The 26,252-nt window shown below is 36.7% G+C and overlaps 1 protein-coding gene and 1 long non-coding RNA gene across 2 annotated transcripts in view; one reads left to right on the top strand and one right to left on the bottom strand.

Moving 5' to 3' along the window:
• Positions 1-26,252, bottom strand: part of LOC120523678 — a 45,897-nt gene that overhangs the window by 8,858 nt on the left and 10,787 nt on the right. The gene's annotated exons all lie outside the window — the stretch shown is intronic.
• LOC120523677 (protein FAM124A) overlaps positions 18,695-26,252 on the top strand; it is a 76,247-nt gene continuing 68,689 nt past the window's right edge. The window contains exon 1 of the mRNA XM_039745218.1: positions 18,695-18,817. Within this exon, the coding sequence (XP_039601152.1) occupies positions 18,714-18,817 (104 nt within the window). The 5' untranslated portion in view covers positions 18,695-18,713. The remainder of the gene's footprint in view (positions 18,818-26,252) is intronic.

Below are 26,252 nucleotides of genomic sequence, written 5' to 3' on the forward strand. Positions count from 1 at the left end.
TCTCATAACTTTAATTATGCTGACGTCTACTTAACAAATAAGGGAAAAAGAAATCTTCACTTCATTCCTCTCAAGGACGTCTAAAATAATCATTAATCATTAAGTAAATGAAATGGGTGTAAAGTCCATTGCCTATTCACACTTTAATGAAATACTTGCACTAACATCAACTGAAAGGCTAATTCACTGACATGTCAACACACTGCCATTCTATCTAATATTAGTTCTGTGCCGCAGGAGGGATTTGTACTTTATTTTCCTTACTCTCAGCTTAGTTTTATTCCCTCACTCTGTGTGTTTAATGTTGCTGCAATTTCCTCTCTACACAAGCCAGCTTTTCATTGTCTTGACTTTCCCTTCATGTTCACTCCACTGAAATAATAGAATGGAAGGTATGACTGAAAGCTTGTTGTCACTGGAGAATCTGAAAGAAATACATTGACTGTGACTTACTGTCCTTTAAGAAGATGTTCAATAAATTAAATGCTTATAAATGTGAGGGGTGGCTCACAGTATCATCACCCTGGGCTCAATTCCTGCACCTCCTCATTGTCTGAAAGAAGTTTTTATCATGTCTCTCGTTTTTCCAGTTTTACTTCCACTTTCGCGAAGGTGTGCATGTTATGGGTAATCCAGAATTGCCCGTGCGACTGTGGGTATGGCCACGAGTGGACCCAGTGATTGCCTGGCACACCTTGGGTACCTGGATAAACTCTGAATTCTGCAACACGGGATTGGATTTAGCAGGTCTGTTATGTTATGTTAAGTAATGAATATCAAAAAAGAGGTGTCACTACCATAGTCACTATTCTAGTGCTGCAAAAAATATGGATTTTTCTATAACAAATGAAAAAATATGATTTCAGTTGCTGTAAAAATGTTAATCTTAGTTCTATTCAGGAATAGCTTAGTAATGTGGTCCCAACTACTACTACATTTCCTCACTCAGCAATGACAATTTTGCTGTGTGGCTTCCCCATGGGATACGTATCCATTCCATTCTAGTCCACATATTTTTTTACTTATTTTTTTATTTGCTTACACACAATGATCATCATGTAGTCAAGAAAAAATAAAGAATAAAACTGATGCAGCCTACTCATCATTTCTTTAATACCATCTTTAACCAGAAGATGGCAATATACTAAAGCAGCAGTATCTAAATCATCCACATTCACACACAAAAACTTGCACTGTGTTACATTCTAGAATACCCAGGGACAGACTTGACTTTGCCTTTTGTCCAAGAAACGTGAAGCCCAGAACTTAACAATCTCATGTGTCTTAGTAGACTGGAGGATAGTTCTGTCCTCCTTGGCTTAAACTGTTTTTAATGTACTTTATATTATGTTATCATTTACCTGTGTAACCATCACTTGGAACTTTAAGACCCTGGCAGATTGAGAAAATTAAAAAAAGGAGAAGAAACACTGACTGTTCAGCCCCTTTGATTTGGTCTGCATGTTGCCATCCCTATACCACTCAGCCAAGCGTGGGCACAAACAGAAAGAAGGACAACATGATAATAATATTAAGAAGAGGGAGTAAAGAACTTGAACAGAAACAAATTGAAAATAGACAAGTAGATGGAGGATAAAAGACAAGAACGTTCATATCAGAAAACTAATGTTGGAAGTACAATTGTTAAAAAAAAGAGTAAAGAGATGGTCCTTCAGTCCTGATGTGATTTGTATATGCTTCCTGTCACACACACGTGTTTAGGAGACAACTAAAGGGCTTGAATACATGTGATACAACGCTGGACCGGGGGGTGGCAAAGTGCACTAATTTTCCCTCTCGATCTTTTGCAGACCATTCTAGGGAAATCCCACCCGGCTATGAGGCAGCCAATGACGTCACTTCTGGTACCGGTAATGATGACATCACTTCCTCCACTGGCCTTTAAAGCTGCCATCTTGTGTCAAGAGAATCAGTTCTGTTTTGGACTCTGTTATGTAAACATGACAACTCTTCTGAATCAATTTTGCAGCCGGGAACAATTATACAGGTAGCTGCCCCAAACCTTCTCAACGTCTTATGGTTGTTTTTGTGACATTCCATTTACTGGATCAACTTGATAGAAAGTAAGAGATGTGGGGAACTGCAACCTTAGATGAGGTGCCAATTCATTCCACAATACACTTGCTCGTGTACACATCCATTCCCACTCATAATGGACCATTTCGAGTCAAAAATAAATTTACGCTCCATGTCTATTAGATTAGGAATGTACAGAATGTAGACTACTAGAAGGCATCCACATGGACATGAGAAGAATGTGCAGATTCCATATGGACAGTGACCAGGACTAAATATAAAGCCAGTTTTCTGGAGCCATGAAGCAGTAACTTTAACCATTGTAGACTAAAACATAACTTAATATAAGATAATTTACAGGAAAATATTAACATACTGGGTTTACCCTACACATGTCAGTTAATACACTTACAATATATTTACTTATGTATATAATGCAATGCTAAGCATTTTTATATTTAGTTTGTCTGCTACTGGTATGCTATGACTGAGGAAAAACAGAAACCATGAATATACAGGAAAGTGCTGTCCTGAACTCTTGTCTACCTACATTTGTCTACAATACATTTTGGCATTGTGAGCATAACTCAAGACAGAAATTTACGCATTTAATCTTATTTTAGCCTTTAATTCAGTTTTTACTCACTTATCCATGTCCTTCGACAACCATACAGCACTGGACTCAAGGCAAGAACTGGCCGTGTGAGTGGGTACACTCGCATTCTCACTCACTTCAGGTCAATTTACTTTTGCCTATAGATCTTTTATTTCAGTTTTTCAAAATTTGTTGATTTATGCCTTTATAAAATTCACACCCTATAATTTTCTCCTTCAAATGTAGTGTCATCTTCCATAATACTAGCATAATTCTTGTAAATGCTTGTCAGCTACCTATTCACAAAACCATGATCTGCTAGCAAAACATCACAATAAGAGGACTGGGTTCAAATTTCGAGATGCTAAATTTTCCTACTAAAAAGTATGACATGCACACCGTGTACTAAGCATTCCTGACACATTTCTAATTCTATTATTACTCCTTCTCTGGCAGTTCAAGCATAACAACAATAGGCCTTAACTGAAGGCTATAATTTAAAACTCATTTAATAATTATCAGGTTTTAACAAGTGTATGCAAGTAAGACTATAAGGAGATGAATATAAAAACATAATAATTTGCAACATTTTCTAATAAAATATAATGAACTGACTTAATTTCAGTGTTACACAGCCATGGAAGTTGAACCTTATTTTCACTATTTTGTAAACATATCTTAAATATACGATTTAGAACAAAAACGTACAACAAAGAAGTAGCAACAAAACATACTATTTCTCTTTACTCATTTGTATTTCTCTTTTCAAGTTTTTAGCCTAACATTTAACACTAAATATATTTTATACCCAGATCTTTGAAACTTTGTTCTTTTCTTTCTATGAAGATCCTGAGATCAGTCTTGATGTGACTATGATAAAATCAACTTTTCTAAACCCAAAAATACAGAATCATTCAAATCCCTATGAATGTAAAAACATGTGCACAATGTATAAGAGCTGATAATAGAACAACAACTAGACTCCAATTTGAATTCAACTAACATAAAGGTCAAGTTACTCCATAAAAGTATAAGGTTTAAAACAGAAATCTACATTTGAATAATAAAAAGGAAATATTGTGATGATTAGCAGAGGAGCATAAATCCACCCACCCATTCATTCATTCATTCATTAGTTGTCTGAAAATAGTCATTCTAATACAAAGCCACAGTGCACTGGGGCCTGCAATCCATGTATCCGTGCACCAGATATATCTGATTACATTTTTAATCAATCCACTATATTTCATATGTGAGATGATAACACAGTTTGACACATTTCAATATTTAAACTGGTATATTCAAAAAAGAAACCCTGGGAATCAATACCGTACCACAGTTCCCATCCTTGAATGAAAGTGAGACACTTCAGTGTATGTGATCTGGCTTGGATTAGATCCTGCCTTGTGTCAGTTGTTGTCAGGCTGTGACTTTGTAACAGAACATGGATAGAAGAAGGTGCTGGTACAATATTATCACCTTGCTCCTTACTCAAATGTTCAGTTAGTTGCATTTATCCTTCATTGTCTTTCTTGGAACAGCTCACACTGACAGGGAAGATGGACAGGTTGTCCTGATCATGCTTGGCTCCTTCTGGTAGATTTTTATAATAATTATACAAAAATGCATACATACAGTATATGTTTTTGAATTGATATGTTATATATTATAGTCCAACCTTCATGTGGTAGGAATGAGTTATATAGGCTCAATCCAGGAATAACTTTGCAATTGTCTTCTGCCTCAATCAATACTTGAATTTATACATAGATCCACCAACACATCTGTGACCACTGTCCCTAGACTTGACAGAAGCTTTTTCCCAAAATAAATTACTTTAGAGATACTAACATATTAGGCAAGACATCACTTTAATGCTAAATAATATATCTCATAATATATACAGTATAATGCCTCACTGTGGACTTCATTCTCAGACTTCTCCTTAAGCATAGCTATCCTTGTTTGCATGGGATTTCTCTAGTGATTTAGATTAGATTAGATTAGATTAGAGAAACTTTATTAATCTCAAGGGGAAATTCTGATGCACTGCATACAGCATCAGAAACATAAAAAACAAGGATACAGAATCAAAGGGCAGATAATAAAGCCAATCAATCAATCAATTGATAAGTAAGTAAATACATAAAAGTAAATCTAACGAGTACATCGGGTGGAAACATTGAAAAACCTGATAGCTGTGGGCAGAAAAGACACCCAGATACGCTTGCTAGCACACTGTAGTGGAATGAACCTGTGGATAAAAGTGCTCCAAGAGAGCACCTCTTGGATGGGATGGAGGAGAGTTCTCATGATTGCATCCAATTTTGCCTTCTTCCTCTTTCCCACAACATCTTCCTGGGTGTCCAGGGTTAGGGCTGTGATTAAATGGGCTTTCTTGAGAAGTTTGTTCATCTCTTGAACTCAGGTTGCTTCCCCAGGAGACTGCAGCTTAGAACACCACACTGGCTATTATGGCCTGGTAGAACATTTCCAACAGCACACATCAGAAGACTCAAGTCTTCTTAGCAGACACAGCCTGCTCTGGCTCTTCTTATACAGAGCCACTATGTTGTCAGATCAGTCCAATTAGTTGTTTATGTGAACACTCAGGTACTTGTAGTTCTAAACCACCTCCATATCCTCCCTCTTAATGGTGACTGGTCTCAAGAGGCTTCTTGGCACTCCGGGGGCCTCATGTATAATGCCGTACGTAGAATTCGCACTATAACATGACATAAGCACAAAAGCCGAAATGTGCTTATGCACAAAAAATTCCAGATGCAGGAATCTGTGCGTACTCTAACTTCTGCTTTCTTCCGCTCCATAAATCCCGATCAGCGTGAAAACTAATGCACGTGCACGCGCCTTCTGTCCCGCCCCGTCTCCTCCCAGAATTATGCCTCTTTGAATATGCAAATCAATATAAATATACCTTAAGCTCAGCGTGCTGTGAAAAGGCAATGGCAAAAGCAAGAGGGAAAATAGAAGAATTTCAGTGAATACAAAGTGGAGGCAAAGAAAAACATACTATTTGTTGGTTTAAACAGTGGTATAATCAACAAAAGGAAGTTGATCGAGTGACATAGCGTGTTGGAGAAACTTGAAAGCTCAAGTTCACAGAGTTGCACAGTGCCTGACATAAAAAAGAAGTTGTCACATATGAAAGTCGCCGTGAAAAGGCGAGACGTAGCCCACTGTCTGAGTGTCATGTGGAAGCTTATTAGGGTACAGTGAGAAAAAAAGGCACAGAGTAGGAAAAAAGCACAAAATTTTAACTTCAATCTCGAAATATTTACTTTAATCATGTAGTTTATTTTGTCATTAAAGTAGAACATAAACTTCATCTTAAAATCATTTAATTTACTAGTTTCTCAAATCCCATCGTAACTAAAGTAGCCTGTTAAATGCTTTGTTTTGTATTTGATCTTCAATGTGCTTTATGTGTGTGAATCACTACAAGCTTCCGTTCTTTCTCTTTCTCCGACAGGACAGAATCCATTACATTCGTGATATTATAGCTCGCTGAATAATTAAAATACTGAGATGTATACGTGATATCATTTTCATGATGATTGGAATGAAAGCATGTTATTAAGAAGACGATGGCGCAGTGATTGTTCATGTCTTATACAAGATGCTGCTGCGCCATGCGTGACCTACGATGAAATAATTTATTGTAGCAGTACTGTCTCTTTCAAATGTACTAACCTTCAATTCTTGTCCTTACTTTTCTTTCCCCAAATACCCAATCGCCACACAATCAGCTCTGTAATAGACGTTAAGCCATCTGTAAGCTTGCAACGACGATTCTTCAAAACTTTTAAGGAACATTGAAATATCTTCATAGTACGTGTTTAATTATTCTATCCATCTATCCTTCCTGTTTCGCACCAGTCTCAGCAAATATACAGCGCAAGGCAGGAACAATACGTGAACATGCAAGTGCTGTGGCACCGTGTCCTCACATGTTTAATTATTAACAATACAGATTATTTAAATGAAGTTAAAGTTTTATCTGTATAATATAATCAAAATATTTTGCTGCATTTCATCTTACAAATGATATCGTCATGTAAATACGCGCTTTATAAAGTGGCGCAGGTTGTGTAATATTATAACTGTAGTGCAAGTTTACAGTCGGGTAATTGTACTTATAAGTACTCACAGTTCTACAAGGAGCAATTGATTGAGTGCGTTTATAGTTCTTGGGATGAAACTGTTTCTGAACCGCGAGATCCGTACAGGAAAGGCTTTGAAACGTTTTTTACCGTGGCTGAGGCAGCATGTGCTTGATGCTGTATACCGATAATTCTCTTTCCGATCAGCTGCTGCTGTGATTCCCCACTCAGATACAGTGATATAAATACTCCGAGTGGTGCAGTAAGAGTAATATGGAAAAAGATGATCCGCTGTGGCAACCCTTAAAGGGACCAGCTGAAAGAAGAAAAAGAAGAAGAAGAAGAAGGTGCAGTGAGAGTAACAACGCTAAAGCAGTTATGGTATTTAAAATACTATGGCTATTCCCTGGGCCATTATATTGTTACAAGTTAATTACAATCAGATGCATTACACTAATAAACAATATGTGGTTAGTTTCAGTGTATTTATAAAGCCGCATCAGGAAAATAAAGAGTAACCACACAGGAACAGTAGCAGTGCTTTGACGCTGGGTGCCGCCAGTCTGCAAAACCGAGCAGAGAACTTGCGTACGACAAGGTATGAGGTATCGTGGAAACGTGCGTTGCTTTACGCCAAGTGTAAGTTTTATACATTGCGATTTGAATGTGGAAAAGTTCTTACGCAACATTTCTGTGCGTACACACTGTTCATACATGAGGCCCCGGGAGTCCACCAGCAGATCTTTTATCTTGCTGATATTGAGTTGCAGGTTGCATCAAAAGACAAAGTCTTCCAAAATCTTCCTGCACTCTGACTCGTCTCTACTACTAATGCAGCCTATGATGGATGAGTCATCTGAAAATTTCTGTAGATGGCGATGTACTGATGACTGATGTACATTTTAGGGTGATTATCATCTCTAAAGTTTATTTGTCAAATGACAAAAAACTGGTCTTTAAATTAGGCAACTTACCAAATGACATCTGCAAACACTTGACTTTTGCATTCCAATAACAGTTGAAGGAGTTTAGAACTTGGCCTTCTCGATTGCACACCATCAATTTCTTTCCTAATCTCTCTTGCCTATGGTATTTATTGGGAGCTTCAAATTCTAGAGTTTCCCTACATGTTGGGAACAAAACAAATGCCAAAACATTGGAGCCAGGGAGTCATTTCTGTGCTTCTATCATATGTAATAATGTACAATCTTAATTTAAGATTATAAAGTGACAACCAAAGATCAGAAGCAATGTCTTTACAACCAAACAGTAAACTTTGTGAGCTGGAATGTCAAAGGTCTCAATTATGAACTAAAGAGGAAGAAAGTATTCTCTTCCCTAACAGGTTTAAATGCCAAGATAGTATTTTTACTGGAGACACGCTTAATCAACAAGGATCAGTTTTGGTTGCAAAGAGACTGGACTGGCCAAATATTCCACTCCAGCTATACAAAGAAAACTAGAGGTGTGGGAATCTTAATTCACAGAACAATTTCATTTGTGGTATCAGATCCTGAAGGACAATATGTGATGATTATGGATAATTTATTTAATTGTAAACTGATTTTGATAAATATCTACGTACCCAATTTGGATGACAGAGACTTCATCCAAAACATATTTGCATCCATTCCTAACTTGAAGACTCACAAAATTATAATGGCCAGAGACTTTACGTGTGTTTTAAATCCAGACCTGGATAGGTCTTCAGGTACAGGGGTGACAATATCTAACACTGCAAAACTAATCACACAGTTGTTAATTGATCATAACTTATCATACCCATAGAGATTACTAAATCCACACTTAACAGCATATTCCTTCTTCTCACAAGTACATCATAGTTACTCAAGAATTGATTATTTCTTTATAGATAACAAATTCTTGCCTACAATTAAACCTTGTAAATACAACATTTTTGGTATCTCCACCCATGTCCCTCTGATCATGGAGCTCACATCACTATGCCCCACATACTCATCTCGCAGCTGGTGTCTTAACCCACTTCTATTAGCAGACGAGAACTGTACAGAATTTATATCAAAACAAATCAGTTTCTTTTTAGAAACAAATACATCCTCAGAGGTCTCTGCAGGAATTAAAGGTAGACATTTAGCTTCCAATCTTCGACACCTATTTAATGTAATATATTCACCCATAAATAATAAATAATATGTTTGGATACAGAAAAAGCATTTGATATGGTTTAATGGGATTACCTGTTCACCACTTTGCATAAATTTAGGTTTGGCCAGAACATTTGAGCATGGATCAAACTACTGTATACCAGTCCAGAAGTTTCAGTTTGTATTAACAACATTATTTCAGACTACTTCAAACTTGAATGAAGTACTAGACAAGAATGCCCCTTGCATTGGCTGTTCACTTTCTACATCAGAGATAAAGGGGATTTTCAGAGAAGGACTTGAACAGAAAATATAATTATATGCAGGCGATATGCTACTGTATATATAAAACCCACAAAATTCTGTGCCTACAGCCCTAAATGTACTAGCAGAATTTCAGAAGATATCTTGACTCAAAATTAATTTGAACAAAAGTGTGCTTTTTCCAGTGAATTCTCTGCCAACAAACACTAAATTGGACACCTTCCCTTTTATCATTTCAGATCAGTTTAAATACCTAGGGTTCAACTTCACAAGTAAATATAAAGCTTTTTTTCAAAAACATTTTGCTGTTTGCATGGACAGAATTAAAAAAGATGTGCATAAATGGTCTACCCTCCATCTTACTTTAGCAGGGAGAATTAACATTGTCAAGATGAATATTCTCCCACATACATTAACAATTCTTTTTTTAAGAAATTAGATTCAATCATAACCTCATTTATTTGGAATTCAAAAAACCACACATTCAGAAGGCTCTACCTATTTTTCAATTTTATTACTGTGCGGCAAACATACAAGCTGTAAAAACTTGGACATTGACACAAACAGATGAACACACACGCTAGCTTGGTCTGCAATAGAAATAAAATCCTGCAGTATTTCTTTATGTTCCTTGCTTTACACACCAGTAAACACAAGGTATCGTCAATATACAACAACCCAATTGTCCTTCATTCACTCAGAATATGGAACCAATGTAGGAAGCACTTCAAGTTAGGGAATATTTTATTTGTGGCACCTCTACAGGATAACCACCTTTTTCCACCCGCTCAAACTTTTTTTTTTAACGTTTGGAAAAGATACAGGATTAAATTATTTAGAGATTTATATATAAATAATGTCTTCATATCCTATGAAAAATTACACTCCAAATTTAGTCTCCCATCAACACAATTGTTCTCCAAATTAGAAATTTTTCTAAATGAGATCTTCCCAATTTTACTCAGATCCCACCTATTTCTATTCCAGAAGAGATACTGATCAGTCTTGGGGAAAGCGTTTCTATAATATATAAAAACATTTTAAAGTCACTTCCTTTTAAAGATCCCAGAGTACAGTGGGAAAAGGATCACTTACTCAACATTTCAGAAACAGAGTGGAAGGCAGCCATGCATAGAATTCACTCTAGCTCCATATTTGCAAAGCACTCAAATATTCAACTCAAAATCTTTTATCGAGCACATCTATCTCGTTTAAAATTGTCTAAAATGTTTCCAAGGCAAGCTCCAAACTGTGAATGTTGCAATCAGGCTCCAGCCTTACTAGTCCACATCTTTTGGGTGTGTTCCAAATTAACATCATTCTGGACAAACTTTTTGAATGCTTATCAGGCAGCCTTAGTGTCACACTCCCTCCTAACCCACTAACAGCTGTGTTTGGTGTACTCCCAGATGGGATTAAATTGGAGAAGGACAAACAAACTGTGATTACCTTTACTTCACTATTAGCACATAAATTTATCTTGCTCAACTGGAAGAATCCTAGCCCACCTCTTTTAAGTCAGTGGGTAACTGATGTTATATACTATTTGAAAGTGGAAAAAATCTAATTCTCACTTAGAGGATCTGTTCAAAACTTTTTTAAAACCTAGCACGACCTAATCAATAATATTTTAGAATAATCATTTATATTAGGGGGAAAAGACTCCTTTCTCTCTTTACTTCTGTCAGTTGTTTTACTCTGGTGGTTAGTCTTCCTCTCTATCTCATAAGTGGGGGTTGATTTGAATTTAGTTTTGTTAAGTTTTGACTTGATTGTATGGAATGTTATACTTTTAATAAATTCAATAAAAGATTATAATAAAATTGAACTTTTAAGAAAATAAAAGTTTGAATTACCGCAAGACTCCCTATTTTGTGGTTTTCATAAGAAATGTAATGATTTACTACATGAGCTACAAGTACATGATAAATAATAGTGGTTGTATCAAATATTTGAAATTTTAAAATGTGTGCTTGAATTGAAATGTTTAAAGTCTAAATATTCTGATTGTAATAGAAAAAAAATCAAGAATAACATTATATTTGTAATCAGTAACCTTTTAACAGTTGTAAATGCTACATGTGTTGGACGGGCATCCCGAAGAGACAGGCATCAGCCCATTTCTGATGGGCTATCCATCCATCCCTCTGGCTGTTACTTTTGGGTCTGACTCTTTCCTTTCTCCTGGTCGTGATTCCCATCTGCCTACTCGGAGCCTCCGGTCCAGGTAAGGAACCACCCCCTCCTCTGGTCAGGATGCCAGTCCAACCCATGTAGCATTTACCCAATCTAAAACAATCCTTCATGTAATATTTGAAATTTTTTATATTTAACCTTCTTCGACCACTGGTAAAGAAACAAATATCAAAAATATGACCATATTCATGATCAGCAACCTTGAAATAACATAAAATGACAATCTAATTTTGTGAAAGGCAGTAACTTTGTCCCCTCGTCTCCCATTAAGGAGTGATCCCCTGAAGCCAGATTATGTGGCACGTAAAACGTCAAGTAATTCTAACAATTTTTGCTGAAGACATCTATTTGTTTACTTTTTATTGTAAGGGTGTAATTTCCAACACAAAATATGGTCCAAAAATCATCTGAAAATGAGGGTTTTTCTGGTCTAGAGAGAGCCAAAAGATAGGAAGGAACCCCAAAAAGCTCAATGTCTTGTATAGCTAGACATCAAGATTAGCTGAAAGGTCTATCATATGTGGGTGTTTTCTCGTACTGTTGAGTCAGGATTTCAAAACATTCATAAGTAATTTTTATGGACACAATAAATAAAAATAACAACAGAATTTATTTCTATAGCACATTTTCATACAAATGATGTAGCTCAAAGTGCTTTACATAATGAAGAAAGAGACAAAAGACAAAATAAATAAGAAAACAGAATTAAGGAATGCTAATTAATACAGACTAAAAGTAAGGTCCAATAGTCAGGAAGGACAGAAAAAAAAAAAAATAAAAACTCCAGACGGCTGGAGAAAAAAAAACCAAAATCTGCAGGGGTTCCGAGGCCACAAGATCACCCAGCCCCCTCTAGGCATTCTACCTAACATAAATGACCTCAATCAGTCCTCGTGGTTTTCAGGCTTCTCATGGAAGAACTTGATGATGAAGGTCATGTGGACTTCTGGCCTTTAATCCATCAATGTAGGGACATCACGGTGCTTTGATCAGGTGGTGGTGACACAGATCGGCACCACAGAAAATTGGAAAAAGAACAGAAGAGAAAGTAGGGTATGGAGTTTCAAAAGTGAACATTGCAGTAACTAAACTAACTGAACTAATCAAAGCTGTCATCTCTACTAATCAAACATGCGCAAAGTGTAAATTATGCAGTTTAAATTTATTTTAAGCACAGACGCACCTCAAAGGCCTATATTGCTTAACCTGAGAGATGGATGCAGATGAGGATAATGTTGAATTAAAAATGGCAACATCCTAGATAGACGGCAAGAATGACACTTGGTCAGTGCAATAGCAGCAATGAGCAGTTGTTCTCTTAAATAAAAAATAAATTACCCGCTGTGGTAATAATTTTCTTTTTTTTCTGTAATTAAAAGAAATTACAATTCAATGTTCATGTAATTTTATGAAAATAAAAATCAACATGCACATTTTGTTTCATTATGTTCATATGGTTACTTACAGTATCTATTTCTGTCTGTTTTAGACAAAATTTATTGTGGACAGTTGAAAATGAAATTCTATTTTATCGTTTCCCATTATTTTAACGGGTTTCACCTTCTGCAGTTATCCAGTGCTCTTTTAAATATGTTATTGCTCAACAAGCATACACTAGTCATGCATTGTGGCATAGCACATAAGGCCCATTTCAAAGTTATAGGACCAGATCTAAGTAGTGACTCATTAAATCGGTCGCAGAGCATTTATTAATATCGTTATCAATAAATGGAATATTTTTATTTGTGGTACACATGATTTCATGCTGTCTTTACTGTTCCTGTTTTGTATAAGTCCTTCATGGTGATCACTGCCCCATATCCATGTCTAAGTTTTACCTAGTGTGACGCAGTTCTGGTGTATGAAGAGTAAAGGACTGATCATTTATATTACGTAGAATGCTTAGAGGGGGCTGGGCAGTCTCATGGCCTGGAACCCCTGCAGATTTTATTTTTTCTCCAGCCATCTGGAGTTTTTTTTTGTTTTATCTGTCCTCCCTGGACATCAGACCTTACTTTTATTCTATGTTAATTTGTGTTCTCTTATTTTAATTCTTACTTTGTCTTTTTTCTCTTTCTTCATCATGTAAAGCACTTTGAGCTACATTATTTGTATGAAAATGTGCTATATAAATAAATGGTAATGTTGCTGCTGTACACTTTGTGTGGATTTGTGTGCCCTGCCTTGTTATTTCTCCATGAACCTACAGCATAATAGAAAAAATAGGTTAAAAAATGAATGTTGGGATAAAGCACATTATCTTAGTGTTCACAATAAAAGGTCCTGAGTAAAACAAAGCTTCAGTGAAGTGAGTTGCATCATGAAGACTACCTTATACAAATAAGTAGTAAAGCAACGTGATCCACAAGGCTGATTGTGCATTTCCCACAACTGACCTTGACCAAATTGTTTGCTCTAGACTAATATGATACACAGTGTGGAAGTTCACTTTGTTAAATTGTTTATGGGGTGTTATTTGAATTCCAATTATTATTGTAGTCCTTATTTTGCATTTTTTGATTAATGCTTTATTTATATTAAGCATCGCCGAATCACATTCCGTTCAGCTGCGGTAGTAATGGCAATTAATGTTATTGTTTTAGGAAATATAATTAGTAAGCTAACTTGGATAAAAGCACCCATTAAATAAGTTAAACATTAGCAAACATTACTAATGTAATGTACCTATTGCAGGCAATTAATAAAATATTATGCATTATTAGGAGTGTGTCCGCTTCAATGTCATTAAAGTCAGTAATCTGGGAATCCTTTTTTCCAGATGCCTGTGCTTAAAGGCTGGATGATGTCCAGTGTGGTAAGCTGATCCGTGTTTTTGGAAGCTTTCATACCTCACAGCATTTCTTCCCCATGTAGCCATTAATCATTTTTATGTACAATAAAATACTCTTTCATTTCCTTCACACTGCAAACCAGTTAACCTTGATGTTTTTCTGGCTGGGTGGTCTGAACTTCTAATTCATTCCGTTGTGAGGCCACCTATACTAATAAGTAGGTTATTATGCAATATAACCTTTTTTGCAATTATTACCCTTAAATTAGTTTTATTAAACACTCAGTGTTGACACTATTTCCTTCTCCACTTAGAAAATCCAAATATTTGACAAGGTTTTACAATTAGTCATTTAGCCTAAAATACACAATTCCAATTCACCTTACCTAACTCTAACAAAAGATCACCAATTTGAGATTTGAAAATTACTACAATATCTACCCACTACACTACCATTAACATATTCCATACTTTTGTGACTCTCTTTGGGAAGAAATATGTAGTTCCTAGCATTTATGGAAACTTTACATGTGTTCACATGTATGTTCTCTCTGTGTCGGCATTGATTTTCTCTAAATACTGTAGTTCAGTCCTTTACCCAAATAAGTATGAATTAGTCTGGTTAATCTGAATTGGATGGATGTGAATGACTATTGATGTATTTGTGAGTATGTTGCTGCCTTTGGTTACTGCTCCTTGGACAGGCTGCAGCTCACTGCAACCCTGAACTGAAAAAGCAGATTCAGAAAATGCAAAGATGGATGGATAGAATGCAGCTAATGTGGCATGAAGACACAACACATTCCAAGTAAAAAAGTACTTTCTAGAATCTGTCTTCATCATGAATTATGAGGAATATTTTATTTTCACTTCACTAATATTTCATCCCTTATGCAGAAGTGGGCTGTGGTGGCAGTGTGGTGGAGTGACCAAGTCACTCAGTCTGTTCTCAGCAGCTTCTTTCAGCTCCTCTTTGAAACTCAGAGAAAATGACATACAGTAAAATCCTCCCAGTGGGTCCTGGATATTTCTGTCTGTATCCTTGTAGTTCCTGCTCTATACATATCTCGGTGGAGTCACCCAGAGAATATCGTAATTACATGTCTAGTTTATCTCATCTTGCATCCTTTGGACAGGAGAAGCACCTTATATGATCTTAAGTCCTCATGCATTTCCTGAGATCCTCACCCTGTCATGGGTAGTGAGCCCAGAAATTTCAAGGATGGGGCTTTATTTCAGCCACTTTTACTCATGACCTCATTTTTACAATCACTATTAGGAGTGTGTAACCATAGGTGAAGATGGGAATATACCTGTAAATTGACAGCTTAATTTGGGGACTTGGCTTCCTTTTCCCTGTGGACAGTCAGGTAATTCAAGGCTCCTGTTGCAGTACTGAGTTGTTGGCTAATCACACAATCACTTCTACCCTCATGTGTGTAAAATATCACTTTGTACTGGAACTGCTCCATTTGGCATAGCCAACAATTCCTTACATGTTGAGAACAAGCCACTTTTATCTGGCCTGACTACAGATTTGGAGGGGCTAACTATTATCCCAGCTGCATCAGAGTCAGACATGAACCGTTTCAATATGCACCAGACATTACATTATGATGAGAACAAGAAGTCATCATCGTCTGCAAACAACTGAGATGCCATCTTTGTGTTTCCAGACTCTATACCTCCAAACCATAGCTGTGCCTTGACATCTTGTCCATAACAATTATGATCAGGAGTGGAGACGAGATGCACTTTGAGGTCAAATGTCTACACTGTATGTAAACACATCTCTTTTCCTCAATGTACAGGGTCTAGGAGGGTATATTGATAGGTACAATCTATATACAATTGTAATTTTATTTTACATACATTTATTTCCTGTTTAAATTTCTTAATCTAACCATCTAAACCTGCATATTTCAATTAAGAGTTGTAGGATCTAAACTCTATGCTGAAAATCGCTGAAATTTAGAATCAAACCAAAATGGAGGCTGGACATTCCCATACTGACAGAATTCAAAGGTGCTACCTGACATAGCACATACACCTTTGGAACATGGGGATGACAACCAGAGTACCTAGAAAAAGTTTACACACCCATGAAAAAAATATGCATACTCCACACATTTCTGCATTAAATAAATATTGCACAGTTTTACAAATATAATGATCATATAAAGGAAATAGGATTAGAAAGTGTGCTGATTCACCATAAGGCCCAATGACAAATACGCACACTTATTTAAACTGAGTCCAAGTTGTCTAATGTGCATGTTTTTGGGATGCAGGAGGAAAACTCACACAGACATAAGGACAAAATACAAAAGTTTACACAGACAGTGGCCAGCCTGGATTCGAGTTCAGAGTCCTGAAGCTCAGAGACAGAGGCTCTAACTGCTGTAATACTGTGATGCACTTCTTCAGTATATTTATGGCCAGAATTTTTCAAAAGCATTGCCCCAGTTAGTGAAATCTAGAATTAAAGAGCAGGTGAGAAATGTACAGTTTTACTGGACTGATCTAGAATTTTTGTGAAATGGAGTGTTTTCAGTGAGATTAAAAGGTCACATCATAAACTGTGATCTGTGTTTAGTCTCAAGTTTGCTTAAGTGCTTGTGACCTCAGACAAAATGAAAGACACAAATTAACATCTAAGTGTTTGCACATACCAGAGTTTTAGGAGGAGTAATTAGGCAGTGTTTGCACACACTCAAATAAGATCTAATGCAACTTGACTTGTTCAGGCTTTGCTAAGTAGACATTATTTAAAGCCACTTCCTTTTCTTGTCCTACTGGCCTTAACCCAGGGGATTACATCTGGAGACATTAAATTTATCCACCAAAACAGGAAGGATCTAACTTACTGAGTACTTAATATAAACTACTTAACATTACATAACAATATTCTTAAACCAATTCAGGGTCAAGGGGGACAGTTGGTTACATTATTATTTACTAATCCATCTTTATTTTATATAATACCTTTCAAAACCTAATACAAAACACAAGTTTTGCAATTTTCTTTCAATTTATATTTATATACTTGTTACAGTAAAATACAATATTATAGTTCAAATCAATTTAAATCAAATATTTCAAAGCACTTCCTAAACCAAAAGACCACTTTGAGCTTCAAAGCAAGTGTGACTGCTGACTGCGCACTTTAACATTATAATCATTAATACTGTATACACTAGCATTCAAAGGTTTGGAATCACCCAGAAATGTTTTGTGTTGAGGTAGAATTTAACTCTGTTTTTATCAAGATACAATTAAACTGATTTAGAACTACAGACATGACATTATCAATGTCAAAAATGGTCATTGCTGCTTGAAATGACTGATTTATAATTTATTATTCACATATGACTTCAAAACCCCATTTTCAGCAGCCATTATTCCAGTGTCCTAATGGTAAACTCTCTTGCTTTATCCTTAATTATTCAAGTATAAATGTTAATGGGGTTATACAGTATAAGAAACTTTTGTAATTGTGTTAGAACATATTAAACAGCTATCCTGTTCAATAAAGCAAATAGATTGACTTAAATTGGCTGTAAAGTACTGGCATTTCTCCAGAAACATGTCAGTCTGTTTTTGTTTTGCAAAATGAAGGTAATTTTATGCCAAAGATTGAAAATAAACTGAAGAATTCCTACAAACACATCCACTATTGTCTTGAGGAATGAATCTAACTAGACTAGTTGTTGTAAATTAAGTAACAGGTTTCAGCTGTGCTAGAGCACAAATATAAAGGCTTCTCTAATAACCAATTTAAACACAACCATAATTAAGGATGAGCTAAAGGAGTTTACCATTAGGACACTGATGGAATGGTCGCTGAAAATGGAGCTTTACCATCAAGTGTGAACAATAATTTAAAAATCAGTCATTTCAAGCATAAATAGCCATTAGCAATCTCTTGGCTTTATTTTTAAAATAATTTAATAGTACCTTTATAAAGCACACAATGAATTTCTATCCAAAACATGAACTTTTGCATGGGTGTCCCAAATGTTTAATCGCTAGTGTACATAATCTATCTGTAAAATTTATATGGGAAACTAATAATACCATATAATAATTTTTAGAAGACATTTTTATTAAGTGAAAAACACAAGACAATGTATTTCTTGATTTTCTAACCTTTATACCTGCAGCACTTGGTTAGTGCATGAGCCAGTCTAATAAAGCAGCAGTCCATGGCACACTCAACACAGAGACGGTATACTTATACTGGCACAATATAGAGTTGCCAGTACATGTAAACAGGGTGTTTTTGAGAAAAAGTATAACATATTACTAATATATAATACACTTACACATCAACGGTATAGGTATTTGAATCGTTCTAGTTCATACGTTTAAAACAGATGAGAATGAAAATAATCCAAAAGAGAGAACATGAAACTGAACACCTTAAACGAAAAATATATTTAGAAGAATAGGCTTCACTTGACAGCCACGGCGAGACTAGAGGCAGTGCTTCCATCCCCCAAACCCCCGTCTCTCTCTCTCTCTCTCTCTCACACACACACACACGCACGCACACACACAATCACACACGTGCACACAGTGAGATGCCTGCGGAGTGCAATAGACACCAAGGCAGCATTCTGTCCTTTAGCATGGAAAAGAACTCAACTGAAGATGAGTGCGCGGACTCGGGAGCTGAAACCGGCGGGTGAGTGAGCGTGCCCGTTCGACTTTTCCCGTTTTTGTTAGACAACTGCTGCTGGCGACTCGCGACACCGGTGACAGACAAGCTCTGTTCGGAAACGGGTCGCCGGAGGATTTTCTCTGCCTGGCGTGCAAGGCCCTCAATGCCCCGAGAGAGCAGATTTAACTCCCATTGTAGGTTTTTGTGCCAAGTGCTGCTGGCGCCTAGAGCGACACTCGCGAAGGTGATAGTTGAGACTCTTCCACGCTGTTGGGCCATAGCCTTTGCGGACTGGGAGCACTGTCACCATCGGATCGCGCTTTATCTGCTCCTTCGTGACAGAATGCGACACTACTGCCAGCATATAAAACTATCACATTCTTCACATTATCTGTGGCCATTCATCGAAATATAACATATTTGTGATACAGCATATGCAGATATTAGTCAGATGCTACTGAAATAATAATAATTCAATACCTATATACAGCAACTGACATGTTACAAATAGCATTACCTATTTATCCTACATTTCAGCCCATTTATCTCATCTCTAGGCATTTGAGTTTATTGTCACAAAGCCTCTACTTGACTGATGCCTGAGTGCTACTCTGAACACTTCTTGTAAATAAAGTTTCAAAGTGAATACCCATAAAACATTAAGGTGCTGGCAATGGGCACTGCACTTGATTGTCCCTCTCATCAGTTGAGTCTTGTAGACTTGCAAACTTGTGTACCGCTTGGAGCATCCATTTCAGCAACCTACTTAATGCAGTTCAAGCTGAGTCAGCTGGAGCCTATCCTGGCAACATTGTGTGTAAGACAGGATACAACTGAGGACAAGGTACCAGTCAGTCATCACAGGACACAGTCACACACAAAGCCACAAACACTAATGCAGAGACAGTTTAGGGTCACCAGCCAAACTAATTTGCATGTTTCTGGGATGTAGGAGTGAAAAAGAGAACCTCACAGACTTAGGCAGAATGCATATACTGTACTTCATATAGACAACTGACAGAGATTCAAACACAGTTTCCACTCTTATGAAACTATGAGGCAGTTTTCCTGTGTAAATGGTTTCATTTAAAGGTGGAAGGTATCTTTTGAATGTGATTTCCATGTTCCATTCTTGCTTCATTTTTCTATCATTTATTGAACTCTTTTTCATGTTATTGTTATGTATACAGTATATGTATACATTGTATGGTGATGGTCTTTATCTTTAAGATCATTCATTTTAAAATTTAAAATGTGTTTTTACTGTGTAAATTAGAGTATTAATATTTAACTATGTGCTATATACTTTTTCTGTATTATGTCTTGCAGAAAACAGTAGCTGTCAAATGGCAGCTTGGTGTATTTTAAATATGGTTTGTGCTGCTGCCACACAGATCTGGCATCCTAAGTTCAATTTCTGGTCACGCATGTTCTCCCCTTGTCTGCACAGGTTTTTCTCCAGCTACAGTAGTTGTTTTCCCAAATACCCAAAGATGTGCTGCTTAGGTTAACTGGTGATTCCAAATTAACCCAACATGAGCATAGGTCTATGCATAAGTGTGCCACATAATGAACTGCTAACCTGTTTTTAAGGCTGTGCTCTGATTTGGATCTGATACGGCTAAAATAGACTTAAGAGCCACAGTGACCCTAGGTTGGATTAAAGAGGTCTGAGAATATATACTCTTTACCAGTTTAAACTATGATTCTCATGTTCGCCTCCTTCCTTTGCCTTCCAGGATTGTAAAATACTAACAAACAATACAGTACACAATATTTAATTAAAAAGTTAGCCAAAATACTAAATAGCCAAAAATAATACCATACCATACCATTTTTGAAGCTGGCTTAATCCTGAGCAGGGTAATGGGGGAACTGGAGCCTAACCCAGCAAACATAGGACCCAACGAAGGAACAATCACTGGACATTGCACCATCCTGTTGCAGGCTGAACACACACACATGCATGCCTACACCATGGCCAGTTTAGCTTTGCCAATCCACCTATCCTGCTTGTCTGCGTACTGTAGAAGGAAAACAATGCAGACACAGGGAGAACATGCAAACTCCACATGAAGAAGACCTGGGGTGCTAACATTGGTCTCCCTACTGCAAGGCAGCACCGTGAAAACCCAAATAATAATAATTATAAATGAAAATAGGAAAATGGGTTAATTACCTATAGCAAGAATTAAACTCAAGTGTGGTGTTTAAAAACCCTAGAATACAGAGTGTATCAGGAAAGGTGTAATTCTCAAAAGCTTGATAGTGCATTCAAGCATAAGTCAGACTACTATATTGCCATTTTTACACTGACTCAACTGCTAGACCGTGGTCTGGACGCAAGCCTTGCAGAAGATTTCAATCTGGCATGTGCTTTGGCCTAAAGAGCTGCTCATTTGTTGGATGACTGCATAGTGAGGTTGTGTGTTTATTTTTACTTGCTCCTAGAACTTAATCACTGGCTCACAGATAATCCCCTTGTCCATCTACTTATGAGCTAAGACAATCTTTCTGCCTTCTTTGATTAAGGCTGGATTCTGTTGGACTGCTTTTGACTTCTAGTTTCTGCCATGATCCCTTACTTACATCTTTATCCTCTTTATTCTAAGGAGCTGTCAGATGTTATCATATACCCAGAAAAGGCAGCCCTTGCCATTAGCCCACAATATACTATAGTCTGTTTTTGGTATTACTTTACCCAGATTCATGAGGTACTATACAGTTTTCAGTGGGTCTAAAGTAAATTTTCGACTCTTTTGCTGTGTTAACCTGTTAGAAACAAATGTGGCTTTCAATGTGTTAAAAAACATACAAATTTTTGAATTCAGATAAGATGGAAATCTGTTACTCCTTTATTCATTTTGCCGAGTTACAAATACAGTTTATAGCCTGAAACCATTGAATATGACAGTATGAAGGTCCACAGGTTACATGTTCAGAATACTTACTTGTGTGTAATTTCTGTCTAGCAATGAATTACCAGTATATTGATATTATTGATGAGCACTGATAAATCTGCAATCTAATAGAAAATAATTGAAAATGTGTATTACAATTTATTGAGTTAAAGCACGTAGTGTATAGTAAATGCAGGACAAAGGTTGTCTCAATTTAAAGTTTTTTTGTTACAGTTTTGTTTCCTTAAGTCTCAGGGCACTATAGGATGGTACATTTAACACCCATTCTTTAATTTGCACTGCTTAATCTACTTTACCTGACACTGTAAGCTTAATTCACTGTAGGTTTGTGGCAACAAGAGGTTCAAATCATACCTCGACAGCAAGTGACACCAGTGACTCTATGAAAATTTTATTCGGTGTTGGAACATGTCAATAAGTGTTATTGCGGCTTTGGTTATATTTCTTCACTTGTACTGTATTAAGCACATATCATTTTTATTCTTTTTTATACTGTTCTGATAATCTGTTGGGCATGTATTTCAGTACTCAGACAGTGAAGTTGAGGGTTTAAGGTGACTGTACATATTGGAAAAACACTCTTCATTCTTGTTAGTTCATGATCATATTGTAGACTTTCAAACTATTTGCCTCACATTCAACAAATACAGAGTAACATATGACCATTTAGGTTTATTGTCTTCTAGATCTTAAACAGAAGCATTTGCAGCATATGGAGTAGCTAGCCTTTGTTAATATTAAACCTGACAACCACAGGAACTAAAGATTAGTAGCCTGTTTCTTAAAAAGCACTTAATTTTATTCTTTTTCTACTGATAGCTACTGTATTAAAGCATTCCAATACTGAGGAGGAGGAAGGATTAAGCAGAAGACAAATAAGAGATATTCACAGAAAAAAAAAGCTCATGAAGTTCTTTTTACTTTGAACCTCAGTGCTTTATTATGGGGTTTGGTGGAGAAGAAAAATTCTGGTAAAGCTCTATGTCTGCATAAGTCAGTAATAGTAACCAAACATATACTGGGCATTACCACTCACTTTTTCTTCATGTACAGCTTTTAATCCATTCGTCAACTTTGTTTACACAGAGCAAATCCTGTAGCAGATTGCCTTTTAAGGTTAGTCTTACTTTTAGATTTTTATATCATACAATTTATGTTGGTTGGTGCTTTAAGTTTTAGTTGAGTCTGTTTTTTTACTTTCTCTTATACAAAGTATAGGGAAAGTATTGTATTTGTCCAAAAATTCAATTTTGAGATTTTGATGAATCCCAACGTTTTAGACCTCCCCGAGTCCAAAAGTGCCATTTCTGGAATTATGTCTGTGTGTGTGTGTATGTAAACACAATAACTTTAGTACGTTTTCACTTAGATCAACCAAATTTTGCATAAAAGTATTAGGTACAAAACGTAGATTTCTATCAACTTTTGGGCTATTTACGTTAACCGGAAGTGGTACTTTACCTTTTATTACTATTTGCACAGTCTTTTTTGTTTCTTTTTATTTGAGTAAACCAGTGTGATAAGAATGAGTCGGAGACATCATAAAGATTTGGGGCAGCCACCCGTATAAATGAATCGGCTGCAAAAGTAGTTGTAAATAGCACGATGTGCTTAGTTCGGAGTCCAGAACAGAACTGCCTGTACTGAGGCAAGATGGCAGTTTTAAAGGGCTGGAAGGGAAGTGACGTCATGTATGCCGGAACTGGGAGTGGTGTCCTTGTGCCTGGAAGTGACGTCATCCTTGGGGCCAGCAACAGGCGGGATTTCCCGGGAAAGGTCTGCAAGGGACTGAGAGAGATTGTCAGTACACTCTGCCACCCCCTGGCCTGGCGTAGAATTACTAGTGTTTAGGCCCTTCAGCTGGTTCCCATGCGCACGTGCGTGACACCAGCTAAATTTAGAATTGAGGAAAAATCTCAGGCTCCTAACTTGTAAATCTATTTCTGTCTGTTTATCTATGAGGTAAAAAGGGTATAAATCAGGTACAGCAGTCCTAAACTATAAAGACATGTAAACATTTCTGCCATAATCTGCTATATCATTCTCTGATGGAAGCCCTATTTTCTTATAACAAATGTCTATGTCCATTTTGAAATCAGAAGACCAATGTTTCAAGTTTTTACAACACAGCTCTTCACAGTGAGCTGTGTAGCAACTGACCAGTGTCATTCTGCTATCTTTGGATGCAGAAAAAGCATTTGACATGGTTGAATGGGACTCCCTGTTCACTACATTGCACACATTCGGGTTCGGCCTAAACATATGTGCATAACTAATCAATACTAGTCCAGAGCCTCAGTTCGTATCAACAACATTATTTTGGACTACTCCAAACTAGTACGAGGTACTCAACAAGGATGTCCCCTATCACCATTGCTCTTTGCAGCCGCCATTGAGTTTACTTTTGAAAAGCATCAAAGATAAAGGGGACATTCAGAGAAGGACTTGAACAGAAAATATCAATACAGTAATCCCTCCTCGATCGCGGGGGTTGCGTTCCAGACCCCCCAGCGATAGGTGAAAATCCGCGAAGTAGAAACCACATGTTTGTATGGTTATTTTTATATATTTTAAGCCCTTATAAACTCTCCCACACTGTTTATAAATATTCCCTGCACAGTTATACAGCATAAACCTTTTGTATTCTCTTAGATATTAGGTAAGATTAATTGAAATTATGTATGTAAACACACTGTTTATATACAGTAAAACCTAAATATTATTTTAAAGATATCGAGTGTCTCCGATATCACATATGTTACAGCCATTACGATAGACAGGCCACCAGCAATAAATACATACAATGCAAGAAAAATTGTATATAGTAAATGTGTGTACAGTGACAATAAACGTACGTACATGTACTAAGTACTGTAAGTAGAAAATTAATTATAGTTACTCACCAACAATGACACGATAACTTGTCCAATAACGATGAGTTTAATTTTACTGCACAACAAAGGAGAGCGTTACAGCCCTTCTAAAGAAGCCTCTTCAGGCAACTGTGTAGCACCGCCGTTGTTCTTCTTCCAGCAGACTTCAATCCAAATCCCTAAAGCAGATTCCATCCTGACTACTGCCTTATTACATCCACTTACAACTTGTTTTGCACCCTGTTTAAAAGGACACTGCGGCTCTAGATCTTATATTCCTTTCCTACTTTTTAAATAAAACGACTCGTAGCCTCATTGATGCTGTAATGGCGTCCTACAGCGGTGTAGCTTTTCCCTTCCTTCAACATATCCAAAACGTTTACCTTTTCGGCAATCATTAACATCTTCCGTTTGCGCTTGGGCATGGCCCCTGAAGCAGTAGCAGAAGCAGATCGTTTTGGAGCCATAATGAAGGGCTTGACTACACACAAAAATAAACACAGAAGAGCACAAAAGTTAACTCTTTACACAACGAAACACGTTGATGCTGAATGAGCGAGACGAGACTTCCTGGTTAACGCCACGGAATCAAATTCAGCACTCCGTCGCTGAGCCATTCAACACACAGGAACTTAACTGCGTGCTCTGATTGGTTAGCTTCTCAGTCATCTGCCAATAGTGTCCCTTGTATGAAATCAACTGGGCAAACCAACTGAGGAAGCATGTACAGGAAGTAAAAAGACCCATTGTCCTCAGAACCCGCGAAGCAGCGAAAAATCCACATTATATATTTAGATATGCTTACATATAAAATCCGCGATAGAGTGAAGCCGCGAAAGTTGAAGCGCAATATAGCAAGGGATTACTGTATTATGCAGATGATATGGTATTATATACTGTATATCAGACCCACAACATTCTGTGCTAACAGTCCTAAAAGCACTAGCAGTTTTTCAAAAGGTATCTGGGTTCAAAATTAATTTAAATAAAAGTGTGTTTTTCCCAGTAAACTCTCTAGCACACAATATTAGACTGGACACTTTCCCATTTATCTTATCAGATCAGTTTAAATATCTAGGGGTAAATATCACAAGTAAATATAAAGCTGTTTTTCACTAAAAATTTGCTGTCTGCATGGTAAAAATTAAACAAGATGTGAATAGACGGTCCACCCTCCATCTCACATTAGCAGGGAGAATCAACACTGTTAAGATGAATGTCCTTCCCAAGCTTCTTTTTCTATTTCAAACCATCCCAAATATATTAACAAATCTTTTTTTAAGAAATTAATTTCAATCATAACCTAATTTATTTGGAATTTGAAACATCAATGCAGTCAAAGTACAACTCTACCACGACCTGAAGCAGAAAAGGGTGTGGCACTACCTAACTTTCAGTTTTATTTCTGGGTTACAAATATACAGGCCATAAAGACCTGAAGACCATAAAAAAATAAAGACACAAATTGACAAACATACACAAGAATGGTCTACAATAGAATTAAAATCATGCAGTAGTTCTTTATATACCCTGCTCCATGCTCCAGTAAATACAAACTATCTCCAATACACTAATAATCCAATTGCCCTTCATTCACTCAGAATATGGAACCAATGTAGGAAGCACTTTAAGAAAATATATGACAACCACTCTTTTTCACCCTCT

This window comes from Polypterus senegalus, chromosome 2 (genome assembly GCF_016835505.1).
Source record: "Polypterus senegalus isolate Bchr_013 chromosome 2, ASM1683550v1, whole genome shotgun sequence".
Lineage (NCBI taxonomy): Eukaryota > Metazoa > Chordata > Cladistia > Polypteriformes > Polypteridae > Polypterus > Polypterus senegalus.